Source organism: Syngnathoides biaculeatus, chromosome 12, assembly GCF_019802595.1.
Source record: "Syngnathoides biaculeatus isolate LvHL_M chromosome 12, ASM1980259v1, whole genome shotgun sequence".
Classification (NCBI taxonomy): domain Eukaryota; kingdom Metazoa; phylum Chordata; class Actinopteri; order Syngnathiformes; family Syngnathidae; genus Syngnathoides; species Syngnathoides biaculeatus.
Window position 1 is genome coordinate 5,241,543 of NC_084651.1, and position 13,637 is coordinate 5,255,179.

At 41.5% G+C, this 13,637-nt stretch overlaps 1 protein-coding gene, 1 non-coding gene and 1 pseudogene across 5 annotated transcripts in view; 1 reads left to right on the forward strand and 2 right to left on the reverse strand.

Annotated features, from left to right (window-relative positions):
- Positions 1-12,999, reverse strand: part of washc2c (WASH complex subunit 2C) — a 19,310-nt gene extending 6,311 nt beyond the window's left edge. For 3 of the 4 annotated variants that reach the window (XM_061837858.1, XM_061837855.1, XM_061837856.1), the window contains exons 1-26: positions 12,849-12,999; positions 10,909-11,052; positions 10,651-10,815; positions 10,501-10,569; positions 9,882-10,052; positions 9,686-9,779; positions 8,771-8,832; positions 8,636-8,692; positions 7,772-7,858; positions 7,491-7,575; positions 7,274-7,333; positions 7,035-7,177; positions 6,859-6,949; positions 6,255-6,308; positions 5,982-6,158; positions 5,782-5,915; positions 4,823-4,933; positions 4,593-4,682; positions 4,414-4,515; positions 4,138-4,239; positions 3,895-4,064; positions 2,382-2,490; positions 1,880-2,257; positions 381-521; positions 198-287; positions 18-92 (exon numbers count right to left, since the gene is read on the reverse strand). In XM_061837858.1, the coding sequence (XP_061693842.1) occupies positions 18-92; positions 198-287; positions 381-521; positions 1,880-2,257; positions 2,382-2,490; positions 3,895-4,064; positions 4,138-4,239; positions 4,414-4,515; positions 4,593-4,682; positions 4,823-4,933; positions 5,782-5,915; positions 5,982-6,158; positions 6,255-6,308; positions 6,859-6,949; positions 7,035-7,177; positions 7,274-7,333; positions 7,491-7,575; positions 7,772-7,858; positions 8,636-8,692; positions 8,771-8,832; positions 9,686-9,779; positions 9,882-10,052; positions 10,501-10,569; positions 10,651-10,815; positions 10,909-11,052 (2,961 nt within the window). In that variant the 5' untranslated portion in view covers positions 12,849-12,999. The remainder of the gene's footprint in view (positions 1-17; positions 93-197; positions 288-380; positions 522-1,879; positions 2,258-2,381; positions 2,491-3,894; positions 4,065-4,137; positions 4,240-4,413; positions 4,516-4,592; positions 4,683-4,822; positions 4,934-5,781; positions 5,916-5,981; positions 6,159-6,254; positions 6,309-6,858; positions 6,950-7,034; positions 7,178-7,273; positions 7,334-7,490; positions 7,576-7,771; positions 7,859-8,635; positions 8,693-8,770; positions 8,833-9,685; positions 9,780-9,881; positions 10,053-10,500; positions 10,570-10,650; positions 10,816-10,908; positions 11,053-12,848) is intronic. The other variant, XM_061837857.1, reaches the window with a different exon arrangement.
- On the reverse strand, positions 3,348-3,466 carry LOC133510320 (5S ribosomal RNA; annotated as a pseudogene).
- A 319-nt stretch (positions 13,000-13,318) lies between the features above and the next one.
- On the forward strand, positions 13,319-13,390 carry trnaa-ugc (transfer RNA alanine (anticodon UGC)). The gene has a single exon. It is a non-coding gene; the product is annotated as a tRNA-Ala (tRNA).
- Positions 13,391-13,637: the final 247 nt, after the last annotated feature.

The following is a 13,637-nucleotide window of genomic DNA, read 5'->3' on the forward strand; positions in this document are numbered from 1 at the left end:
GTTTATACAGAACTCACCTGTATATCGAAGACTGGTTCGGGACTGACTAGCGGCGTGCTGTCTTTAGATGTGCTGGGTTCATCTGCTACTTTCTGAGAAACAAAAGCCAAACCCAGAAAAAAACAACAACAATTGTGAGGCTGACTTTGATGACGTACTCTTCATCAAATCATATTGCATGATAATCAAATCAGTACTGGAGGCTTGCTGGAGCCGAACAGGCCATCCTCCTCGACTTCTGAGAAGAGACTCTGGATCGCGGGCTTCACGGAGCCGAGCTTGGCGTCCTAAAAATGACACGCAGTTGGGAGCTTCCATAAGGAGATACTGCGTGTACACTTCACAAACACAAGCATAATCCAGAAACCAAGCAAACTGACGGAAATACTGTCTGTGGTCTTCTCCGGGGTGGCAAAGAGGTCGACATCAAGATCATTGTCCTTCTGCTGGGTGGGACTAAACAGCAGTTCCTCATCCAGAAACACGCCAGAGCTCTTTGCTTGCAGATGCTCCTCGACGGTCTGAAAAACAGAAATACGCCAGAATTGAAATGGGCTTCTCCGGGATCTATTCAATGACTGTGTGAAGAACAAAAATATGTTCCCAAAAAATGATACCGTGGTGCCTTCAGATATGAGTAAGGATTTGAGTTTTTTCCCCTGAGGCAAGAGCAGCCATTCAGTTTTTTTGCTTTGAATTGCGACTGCAGACCTGAGATATTAGCGCCGTATGTTGCCAGTGAACTCAACTCAATTCACTTGAGATTAAGCAGCACATTTGAAAATTGCGAACATTTCTTCAAAAGAAGGCCTCAGGAAACATGAAAATGAATTACATCTTGTATGTTCAAAATAACCTTAGCCTTTAAGTCCTCGAGCTAAATTCTCATGCTAAACAGTGTCTATGCTGGGGTGCTAAAAACCTTCAAGCAACAGATTGGACATTAACACAGTGCAGACAGAGAATAGAATTATATAATATTAGTGCCGTCCTGATGAGCTGGAGATGAGACATTTATCCAACTGTCTTATACTGCCCCAAATGACTAAAAAGGGCACACCAGAAAGAGCAAGCAGCACAATGGCCATTCAATTGATAGTGTGACAAAAAAAACCCCAAAAACAATAATAATAATAATCACGTTTTTAATTCTATTTCATTTGTGTCATTATTGGATGCTTTAACAAATTAGAACATTGCGGAGTATTATTTTTTCCTCATTAAAATACACAAGGTGGCTCAGCTGGAAAGTGTCGGCCTCACAGTTCTGAGGTCCTAGGTTCAATCCCGGACCCGCCTGTGTGGAGTTTGCATGTTCTCCCCCGTGCCTGTGTGGGTTTTCTCCGGGTGGGCACTCCGGTTTCCTCCCACATCCCAAAAAACTTGCATTCATTGGAGACTCTAAATTGTCCCGAGGTGTGATCGTGAGTGCGGCTGTTTGTCTCCACGTGCCCTGTGATTGGCTGGCAACCACTTCAGGGTGTACCCTGCCTCCAGCTTGTTGACAGCTGGGATAGGCTCCAGCACTCCCCACAACCCTTGTGAGGATAAGCGGAAAAGAAAATGGATGGATGGATAAAATACACAACTGTTTTAGTTTTTGGAGGAGGTCTGAAACAGATTAATGGCATTTCCATTTATTCCCAAATGGAGGAAATGATGGGGAAATACAAGTTTTGCGTTAAATTCGTACTCTCAAAGCAGCACAGTCATTATAATTAATATTTTATTTTATTTCATCGTGGGAAAAGGGAGGTATTTGTCTGTGACTAATTGGGGTACAGCAGCCATTAGATGGCCACTACTTGAGGAAATACATTATGCGATATGTTGATGACAGCATGGAGAGGAGGGGGGGGGGGGGGGGGGAATCACAAACCTTTGCAGTGTTTCTGGGTGTAGGTTTACTGGGGGCGAAGATGGGATCCTGCTCATCCTCATCTTCGTCGTCATCAAACAGACTGAGAGTGTTCCTTTTGACTTTGGTTTGCGTCTTAACATTTGGCGGCGGGCCATCGTAATCGTCGTCGTCGTCTTCTTCATCCAACGCGCTCTTTGCCCGTTTTTGGGCCAGAACGTCGATGCCCCCAAAGAGGTTGACGGCTCCGACGGGCTTCTTTCTACTTTCAGTGGTCTCAGAGGACGGCGGCAAAGTCTCGGGGGGCTTCACCGTTGGTTTATGTGGCACTGACGGCTTCTGTTTCACAGTTTTCTTCGCGTCCGCAGGGTCTGGTGAGTTTTTTAACGAGGAGTTGGGCTGAGAATCCACAAGAAAAAAAAAAAAAAGATCAACATAGTCGACCATAAAGTGTGTGGGGTACAACATTATATTATTAAAGAAACTAAAGCAAATTCCCGAGTTATTTTTCCATTGTTCTCACTTTCGCGGCTGCATTTGCGCTGTCATCGGTTTTGACTCCAAACAAGGAACCTTCATCCTCATCGTGCTCATCGTCAAACAAAAGAGAACCTTTCTGGGTTTTCTTCTGGCTGTGTGAAGAGTGACAAAACCAATCCTTGGCAATCAAACATTTTATATATAACGATGATGTAATGATATTGACCCGTGGGAAGACAATGATGTAATGCAGGGGTGTCAAACTCCTTTTTGCCGCGGGCCACATTATAGTTGTGGTTTCCCCTCATTGGGCTCTTATGATTGTGAAACAATCAAAATTTTCAATTGCCTCATTATATTTACACATGCAATTTATGAACTAGTTTTGGAATCAGAAATCAAGGTAAAATGGGGTTTTCAACTATTGTCCATGTTTAGGACATAAAAATGCTTGCAAGATCTCAAAGTTGTCATTTATGACATGATAATTTGAAATTTTAACAAAAATCCCGGAGGTTGACACAAATGATTTAGCTTTACGGGCCACATAAAACCAGATGGCGGGCCGGATCTGGCCCCCAGGCCCCGAGTTTGACACCTGCGATGTAATGATTTCTCACAATGACAACAATGATTTAACAAAGTAGGAAAAAGCTAAATATCAATATATAACACTTTCTATGAACCTCTGAGAGCGTTTACATTTTCAAATGATCTATCATATTCCTCGGAAATCTCAGTGTCCAATCACTGGTGAACCACTTTGAAAACAGGTCGATGGACGACTCGTGTTGTCTTTGAGGGGAACACGGTGACATCTGATTTACATTAGCTAGAATCATGTAATAATTATTCTATTAAATTAGCCATTTCTTCTTCTTTTCCTTTCAGCTTGTCCCGCTGGGGGTTGCCACAGCGTGTCATCATAGATGAATACATATTTGTTTGGCACAGTTTTACACCGGAAGCACTTCCTGACGCAACCCCTCTGCATTTAACCCGGGAGAGAAGCTTACAGAACCTGGTATTCCCAGGCGGTCTCCCATCCAAGTACTAACCAGGGCCAAACCCGCTTAAATTCCAAGATCTGATGAGATCAGGCGTTCTTAGTGTAGCATGCCCGAAAACCTTAGATTAGCCATTTACCCCAACAAATTCATTAAATGTATTCATTTTTTATTCACTTCTATTATTCAGTAATTGGTTAATTTTTTTCATGTGAATATAAAATACAAGTAAATTAAACTGACACACTTTTAACATTAAATAGGTTAATTATATTTGAATAGTTATTTATAATTAAATTAATTACAAATATACTGCGCCAGGAAATAGATTGGGGAGAAAAAAAATTAAGACAAAAAGGCCTTTTTTTCTTAAAGAGCTAATTTTACCAAGTTAATATTAAAATTTCCATATAAATGTAACAAAACAGCCTGAGATCAACAGCTACCAATTCATGTAATTCTTCTATTATGTCACCATTGTACTTGACATCGATTATAATTTTCTTTCCAGGATACTAACGGACACTGTACTGATGCGAGGAGTCGTACCTCGACTCTTTAGCGGGAGCGAACAGGTCATCTTCATCTTCGTCAAAGAGACTGCTTTTCTGCAACGCTGCTACACTGGGGAGGCTGGAGGGGGCGCTAGTACTTGATTTAATTCCTGCCGTCTTGTTCTCCTGCTTGGAAACGGTTGCTTTGGGGCTGATCCACTGGTCCTGACAGTTTTAACGAAGTTAGTAAATCACATTGGACTAGACAGACTGGAAAAAACATACTCGCATCACGTACCTCATCATCGCTGAAGAGCGAGCTGGTGATAACTTTACTTTCTTGTGGTGGTTTAGCTGCACTGGGCTTTGGCTTTGACTTGGAGGCAGAGCCAAAAAGATCCTAATGGAAAAAAATCAAAAGGAAATTTAGAAAATGAGAAAGAATAATCCTGTAAATCACCGTACTTCTGTAAATAGTGCTAACACAGTTCTGTTGAGGGACACTTTTACTTTTACAAATGTATTTTTATTTGAATCCAATCAGAGAATGAATATAAAAAGATGTTTTACGGACCTCTTCTTCATCATCATCGAATAAGGACACATTGTGCTTGTTGGTTCTGCTCTGACTTGTCGTATGAGCGTTAGACTGACTCCAGGGGATCGTTGGGAATATCTAGACGCCAGAAGAGATCAAATAAATACCATAAGATACACAAACGTCAATCACATAAAGTAACTTGTGAGCCTTACTTGTGGGTCCTCGTCATCAGAGAAGAGGCTACTTGTCGTGTGTTTCTGGGTCTGAGTGACAACAGTTCCACTCTCTGGAACTAATGCATTCTAAAGAAGATGATGAAAATCATTATCTTTCTAAATTGGAACATTTTATTAAGACATATTGAAGCCCCGAAAGAAATGTCTACTAAATAAGAAGTTGTCCTTTTTTTTCCCCCTTCATGACGGAGAAAACTGACACAAACCTTCTCTGATTTCTCAGGCTCCTCACTGGGGGAGGGCTGACGTTTCTTCAGGCCCTCAGAGAGGATGTTTTGCGTGCCGGGACCAAACATGGAGATGGCACCTGCAAGCATCTAAACAACAGCCATTACCAAAAAAAAAAAAAAAGAAAAAAAAAAAGAAAAGCCATGTCAGATCTCAAAGTATCTATAAGTATCCAACGGGACAACCTCAGTTACAATATCATATTTAATGAGGAAATTCAACATGCAGATTGGGGCACTGCAAAGCCACTTCGACAACATGCTGGTAGCACTGCCTTGTTCTATTTGCTACTCGTCGTGTCCTTTTCCTACAGAATGTGGCATTACCTTCCCTGTCCACATATAGATTCAATCAAATTTTTAAGTCAAGATAATGCTATCTATATTGTTGTTATCCATCCATTTTCTTTTGCCGCATATCCTCACGAGGGTCGTGGGGAGTGCTGGAGCCTATCGCAGCTGTCAAATGGCAGGAGGCGGGGTACACCCTGAGCTGGTTGCCAAAAATAAACACCCCCCCTCCCCCAATATTACAAGCGCTCCATACCCTTCAAACTTTGAATTCCAATTGGAAAATCTAACGAACTAAATTTAAAACAACGTTTACACAGTACCGCCTCGGTTCTCGAACATCCCCGTTCTTGGACAAATCGGTTTTTGAACGAAAATTTAGAATTTTTTTTTGCTTCCGTTTTCAAACGAAAATCGGTACTCGAATGCCTCCAGCAAAACCCGGAAATAACAGAACGCACACGGCCCTACCAGCTGATCCACCCACGATGCGCTTTGCGATTTTCAATTCGAAACCCCGTCCCCGAAAATAACATAACTTGCGCGGGGGTTGATTCGGTTTTCGGTCTTCTCGGACGGATTGTGGTCGAGAACCGAGGCTCTACTTGTATGTAAAGAACAAGTGGCTCTTTAATGCCGACACTTACCTTCTTCTCAGGCGGTTTAACGGTCTCCTCCACCTTCTTGCTCTGAGATGCCTTCTCGCTAAATATGTTCCCGTCCTCATCATCTTCGGCAAAAAGGTCCGGCACCTTTTTGGGTTTGGATTTTTCCTGTGCGGCTGAAACGCACCAGACAAAAGTGACGAGTGGAACTCAGAGTGATTATGAAAAGTGAAGACCCTTACCAGCAGATGGGTTTTTGGTGCTTTTACCCCCGAAGAAGTCATCATCGGCGTCATCCTCATCATCAAACAGCCCGCCAAGGACAGGGGCCGGTTTCGCGGTGACGTGGGCCTTTGCGGTCGGTGCGCCGTTCTCTCGGCTCTCCTTGACGTCACCAATTGGATCAAAGAGGCTATTGTCTGTGTCAAGAGAAACAAAATTCTGTTGGTTTGAGCGTCATATCACGCATGTCAAGAATATACAGTACAGCTACTATGCTGCCAAGCGGCAAATACCTGGAAATTTTGAAATGGCATCGGGTGGAATTTTCTTGACGGTTTTGTCAGGTTCTTTCGGGAGGAAACGAACAGAAATTGTCACATTCCGAGATACAAATACAGCAACATGGACTGTACAAATAAATTGTGAACTTCACTGGACTATGATGTAAAAAGACCGTCCCGTGTCCCACAACAAGTTTCTTCAGCCCCAAGATCTGCCATTTTCAAGCAATGACCAAAGTCTAGTCATTATGGCAACAAATATATTTTATTCTGTCATAAACAGATCATTCAGCAACTAAATTTTAAAGCTTCTCTGAGAAATCAAATAATTAAGCTGTAACATTTAAAGACTAAGGCTAATGGCTAGGAAGGCAAGTAATTAGCAACATTTCAGGATATAAATTTTTAAATCATATTTTGTGAAATGCTGAATTTGAAAATTATGGATGACTAATACATGTTTTTTCCCATTTAAAAAAATGGGTTTTGGCATTTTTATGCAGTCGAGTACTAAATATAGAGTTATAAAAAGAAAAACTAACACTGATTTAAGTATTATTATTATTACATAATTTTCTGTGTGAGGAATTTGTGTGAGGAACGGTATTTACTCTACCTGCGACTCGAGCGGCGCTCTTAAAACTTTCATTTGGCGACTTATCCTGTTTGGGCACAGGAAGCTTTGGTGCGTCAGAGAACAGATCACCCTGCGCGGCATCCACGATAATTCACAGATGAGGACGTTGTCACGCAATCGTTACAGAAATGAGAAATGTCGATATCTGATATTACTTCATCGTCATCATCAAAGAGGCCTTTCCCTCCGCTGAAGAGGCCACTTTTCCCCCCAAACGGCGAGAAATCGTCGTCGTCGTCATCGTCGTCGTCATAGTCCATTTTCGGAGGTTTGAACATGTCGTCACTGTCGTCTTCGGCTTCGATATAATTATAGAAAAACATGGTGGGTTTAAATTAAAAAAAAAAAACAAAAACACTTGAACAATAAGGATAAATGACAATCCCATTCGTACCATCAATGTCCGCATGCTTTGATTCTTTTCTGCTGTTACTTTTCTTCCTTGATGATAGCGCTTTAAAGAAATGGTTTGATGAGAAGATAACAACCGTGAACATGCGGGTGATGGATGTTTTGTTGTAAATGTCTCATGTTGAAATTAATATGATTATTGATGCAAGAAATGGAAAAAAAAAGGGACTCAAACTACGCTCGATCCAGTAGCGACTTACAGGCTCGATCTCCTGTTGGCTTGCTGACCAGTTCACCCTTGATCCTGGCGACCAACTCATCTGCAAAGGACGACGGGCCTGCGCTCTGGACCACAAGTGAAAAACAGACGGAACATACAGGACCATAGAAAAAAAAAAAGGCTCAGGATGATGCGGTGCATTCTACTAATACAATTAGAAACTAGATACATACATATCCCATTCAAGACTAAGCGTTGCAATTTTTTTGGTGCACTTAAATGTTTTGCCAGTTTATGTAGACAAGTTGTAAAAAGTTGTACCTTTGCATCCTCCTCCTCCTCCTTGTCCGATTCCCCAAATATATCAGAATCATCTTCATCCTCTTCATAGCTCAACATAGATGACTTCTGTAAATAGATTTTTCCTTTTTTTGACCGACTATGAAAACTGACTTTTTAAATGGCTTGCATACAAAGAGATAGATAATTGATGTGCCTGCCCACCCACGCGTAAAAAAGGAATATATATAAACAAGTACCGTAATTTCCAGCCTATAAGTCACGACTTTTTTCCACACGCTTTAACCCTGCGGTTTATGCGGTGATTCGGCTAATTTGGGCATTTTTTCTAACGAGCATTCGAGCGGAAAAGGTAAGAGTGAGACCGGTGGAATATATATGCCGAGGAAGTGACTTTTGCCGGTACATTTTTTTTTTAACCGCGCTAGCGGTTAGCGCCTCGCTAGCAGTTGCTGCTGTGTTATTGCGACGTCTCAGTATGTTGCCACGTCTCGGTATGTTTTTTTTAACCGGATAGTGCTGTGCTACCATGTTGCTACTGTGTAGCTGCCAAGGCTGTTTATTTATTTATTAATTTTTTACCAGCATATTTTTTTTTTTTTTTAACAGCCCTGTTCATGCTACCATGTTGTTGCTGTGTTAACCCAAGCTAAGGTATTAAAACTTTGAAAACGCTTTCTGTTTACCGTCTTCCTTTGTAAATATCTCGTTTTTCAATGTGGGTTGCAATGTGGGCACTTGCAGCTTTTGAACAAGTGCGGCCTATGTATGTACCAAATGGTATTTCCTTTACAAACGTACTTTGTGAGGCTTATAATCAGGTCCGCTCTGTAGGCCGGAAATTGCAGTACGTAGTTAAAACGGTCAGCAGGCAAGTTCCCATACCTTCTTCATACTATGGTGAACATCATCCTCCCCGTGGATAAAGTCCTCATCTGAATTCTGTGCAAATAGAGAATGGTTGAATTTTAAACAGCAAAATATATCATCAATGTAAAAGAAAAGGCGACAAAATCTCACATCTGCATCTTTGCCATCGTCGCTGTCGATTACGCTGTCTCTCTCGCTGTCCACTGACAGTTCTGTGATGATAAACAATTAACATACATGGCGGGAATGAACATTCCATTACACAACTGTACAGTTACTGCATCACGTTTGTAGTTCACTATCAGAAATCCACGTATTTGTTTTTCTACGGAGCCAAGGAACTATTTTAAAATGAGTTGAGGAGAAATAGTGCTTTTGGTGCCATCTTACTCCCAAAGAAATTACCGTATTTTCCACACTATAAGGCGCACCTTCAATGAATGGCCTATTCTAAAACCTTTTCTACATATAAGGCGCTCCGCACTATAAGGTACATAGAATGGACGCTACAGTAGAGGCCGGGGTTACGTTATGCATCCATTAGATGGCGCTGCACTAAAGGCTCAATATTGATCCATATATAAGGCGCACCGGATTATAAGGCGCACCGCCGGCTTTTGAGAAAATTAAAGGCTTTTAGATGCGTCTTATAGTGCGGAAAATACGGTAGTTGAACTAAGTTGACTTTCATCTAGACAAGTGCGGTGCTTTGGCACCATTTTGTTTGTAACTCACTATGTTAAAGTGAGTTGAGGCACTTCATAAAGACAAAAGTAGTGCTTTGGCACCCGTATCTGAATTGAGGACTTTCATTTAGATAACGAAACCATCCATCCATGAACAATGAGGCTTCATTCAGACAAAAGTAGAGATTTGGCGCCATCTTGGTGCTGAGGAACTACGTTGAAGTGAGTTGAGTGCTTCATTGAGGTTAAAAAAAAAGTGGTTTACCAGCATTATGTGACATCTATAGGCAATCACTGTCAGATTTTTGCTCTTCGCAGTATTGCTGTCTCAGTAGAAAGCAGGGAATATTGGAAAGATATTGTAAACAAAATGAATCACCGTCGCTAGACAGGTCGCCAAGGCCGACATCCTCATGTTCCATGAAGGCCTGAGAGCCAATCAAAAACGGGAGCGGTCTGTCCACGTACAGATCCTTCAGAAAAAAAAAAAAAAAGATCATGATCACTCTTTTCATGCATCAACAGCCGTATCAATCATACATACAAAAACATAACATTGAGATGGCGCATATTACCTTGGGCTCCAGGATCGCTTCCACTCTGTCGTTGGCCTCCTCATCCTCGGAGTCCGAGTTTCCCGCTTTGATGTCCAGGTGCTCGAAGGCGGACTCCAGCACTTTTAAGCCGTAAGTCACCGCTTCCTGCATCTTGGGGATGAGCTCGGCTTCTTTCTGCTCACGTGTTTTCTGTGTCGGGGAATGGCGGCCATAACGCAGACGAAAGATTTTTCACGAGATCCTTCATTTTTATCATGGCCGTGATATGCTAAAAAAAAAATTACTGCGTCGGTACATCTCATTTGTTTTCGACTGAAGTTTGAACTTCAAAAACTGCTTGTGCACGATTAAATTTTTACAAACAGTACATTTTAATTGGTATTATTGGTGTAAAAGTCAATTTTCAAACTCGGCCTGCCACGGTTAATCACATCAATTGAATAGCGCAAAAATATGTGTGATGAAAGCGGTAAACTTGCCGGGGTAACTTGATGTGAAACAAATGACAAAAATGCTTGAATAATGCGAGAAATAGTAACAATTACATGCTTATTTTCCCACAACTGAAGGAATTTTAAATCCTTGAAAACACTTCAAACGTGTTCCTTTTCAGCCGTCTCGGGACCCCTGATGATACCTGATCAGGCTGCTTATCCACAACGTCAGTCTTCGGCGTGGGTTCCTCATCCTCTTCATCGTACACTCTCTGCAACAGGCAACAAATGTGGATGCAACGCGGCTTAAGTAATGCAGATGGAAGATTTCAAACAGGAAGTTCAAGGATTACATTCTCTATAAACTGCGTGTTGGAGAGCATGAGGAAGTCGTTAAAGACCGAGTGCAGGCTGCTGTCCGTGGCCTTGGTGTCACGGATCAAGCTGTCCAGCTGCTTCTCGATCTCGTGCGTCCTGGACAACATTTTCTGAGAGAAGTCTTGAAGGAACAATAAGAGCTGTAAGGCGGGAGGGGGGGGGGGGGGTAACGTTACAGCAACAATCATCAATAAATATGATTGACAGTAAGCCTTTTTGCTTTTTTACGTCACCCCCGAGTCAGCTCCGAGCGACCAGTTGGCGCTGTTCTGTCGCATCTCTTCAAGGCTCCACGGCCTCTCCCAAACCTTCGCATCGTTTCCGACGTCCTCACTCCCATTCGGACCGTTCGACATCCTATCTGCCATCCCGTTCATCTGCACACACAACACAGGATGTCAGTCACAAATCATTTGACCTTTCCCTTCATCATTTTTGTTATGAAAGACCTGCAGTGATTTGCTATGTAAATAACAGTAGTAGCCTACACCGTCCGACGGGAGACTTAGTAAGTACGGTAAAGCCTCTGTTCTCGAATGTCCCCATTTTCAAGATTTTTTTGCTTCCGCTTTCGGACGAAAATCGGTACTTGAACGCCCCCGCCAAAACCCGGAGATAACATTGCGTGCGGCCAGACCAGCTGACCAGCCCACGACGCGCTTTGTTGTAAATTCCAATGCCGCCGAAAAAACCCGGTAATAACATAATGCGCGCGGCGCAAGCAGCTGACCAGCCCACGACGCGTTTTGTTATTGTCAATTCAAACGCCCCTGAAAAAAAAAAAAACAGATATGACATAACGCGCGCGGCGGCACCAGCGCACTTTTGTTATTCTGTATAACGCAGCCTCTGTACACAGACGTGTCCCATTAGTGACTGTTGTTTGTCTTCTTATCGAGGACTACCGGATTCTCCCCGAATCATGGCGCCAAAGAAGGAAAGTTGCTTCTTTAAAGTTATTCTGCACTTTTGTTCATAAAAAAAAAAGTTTACAAGGCTTGGGGCTGAGTCGCTACAGATAGGGCAATGCACTCCCAGCCTAGCGCGCTCTGCTACTAAAGCATACATTTTAAGCAAAAAATAAATATATTTCTTCAATTATTTTATTATATAAAGTATTTAAACTATACATGTATTTCTACTATGCAGTTTATTATCAGGAAAAGCTAAAAAAAATGCTTTAAAAAAAATTTTTTTTTAGGCGTGGAACGCATTTTTTTCTTTTTCCATTCATTGTAATGGGAAACATTGATTCGGTTTTCAAACAAATCAGTCCTCGAACCGTTTTCTGGAACGGATTGCTGTCGAGAAATGAGGCATCACTGTAATTCTTTCTCAGAGTAGCTGTGAATTAGGTTCAAAGTCACGTAGTAGTAGGATTTTCAAAATTCCAAGGATTTTAGAGCAAGATTTCATATTTTACAAAGGAGCATTAGGCCCACACTGAACAAGATTTATATACAAACAAAATGCACATATCATAACTAGACTAGACTTTTTTTCCCTTGTAGAAATATCACCTGAATCAAACAAAATTTAATTAAAAAAAAACATTTGAAATACACAATATCTAGTTGTGTAATTTTAGGCCAGAGTAATACTCCCACTTCACAAGTAATAAAAGTAATGAAGTAACGTCCATCATATAACAGATTTGTCAATATTTTTGCTACCACAGTGAAAGTGATGGCATCAACACTGCGACATACAAACCAGGCTCGAACTGCTGCCCTCTGGTCAAAGGTTTTTAAACGCCTCCCCGCTAAACAACCTGACCTCTTGGCAGAAGTTAAATAGCTCTTTCATTTAAAGATTTAGACGAATTTAAATGCGACACAGCTCGACGAGTTAATTGTACTATGATAGCTTTACTAAGTAGTGTAACTTGTAGCTATTCGGTTGCTTATAGGCACTCGAGTGGGCGTTTAAACAGCGTCGAATGGGCGACGTGTTGCATTTATATAAAACTTTTTTTTTTTTTTTTTGCAAAAAATGGCGTCTGCCTTCTGCTATTAAAAAAAAAAAGTTGACGTTTTAGCTGGCATTGAATGTGTTTGGTTAGCAGCTAACGCAACTTAGCCATATGAAAACGTTAGGCCCGACAAACAGACGCGTAAAGAAACATATATAAAATATGTATAGACGCATATCCTGAAATGGAAACCGTGCTTACCTCGAGAACGCCTCACACGAAGAACCGCTTCGAACCGCAGCGAGAAAGGACGCCGAACAAATGATCGAATGTGCTAAGCGTGGCCTTTCCCTCATTGGTCTTCTGACAGGTCGGCCATGTTCTGTCTGCAGACAGTCACCTGACTGCGGTCGCTAGGCAACCGCGACGAAGTGGGACGAGGTGGAACCGACAAAATCTTTTTCGAATTTCTTCCCTTTTTTTTATTTTTTTTAATAAGAATATCAGGCTTTTAAGAAAAGAAAAGTGATTAACTGCCACCAACGTGTATAAGCATTTAGTTCATGTTGTTTTCAAAGCCACTCCTTCCTTTTGATTTCTGCGCCCAAAGCGAGAGTTGTCGGTCGGTGATAAATACGGTGTACAACATAAAATCTAATACCACCCCCTTGAAACCGTGACTATTATTTAGTATTACTTTATAAAATAAAATGTTGACACGGGTATCCAACGGGGATGTAGCTCAGTGGTAGAGCGCATGCTTTGCATGTATGAGGCCCCGGGTTCGATCCCCGGCATCTCCACTTCTTTTGCTAGCAACTTAATTGTAGCGATTGTGAGAAAAATTATGGTTATGACCATGAAAATCTTTAATCACCTCATCCCATTTACACATGGAATTTATGAACTAGTTTTGGAATCAGAAATCAAGGATTATTGTTTTTTTTTTCAACTATTGTTGATGTTCGCTAATGCAAAAATGCTTGCAATATGTCAATATTATCGTTGATATGATTATTTGAAATTTTGGTACAGATTTTAACATGAATC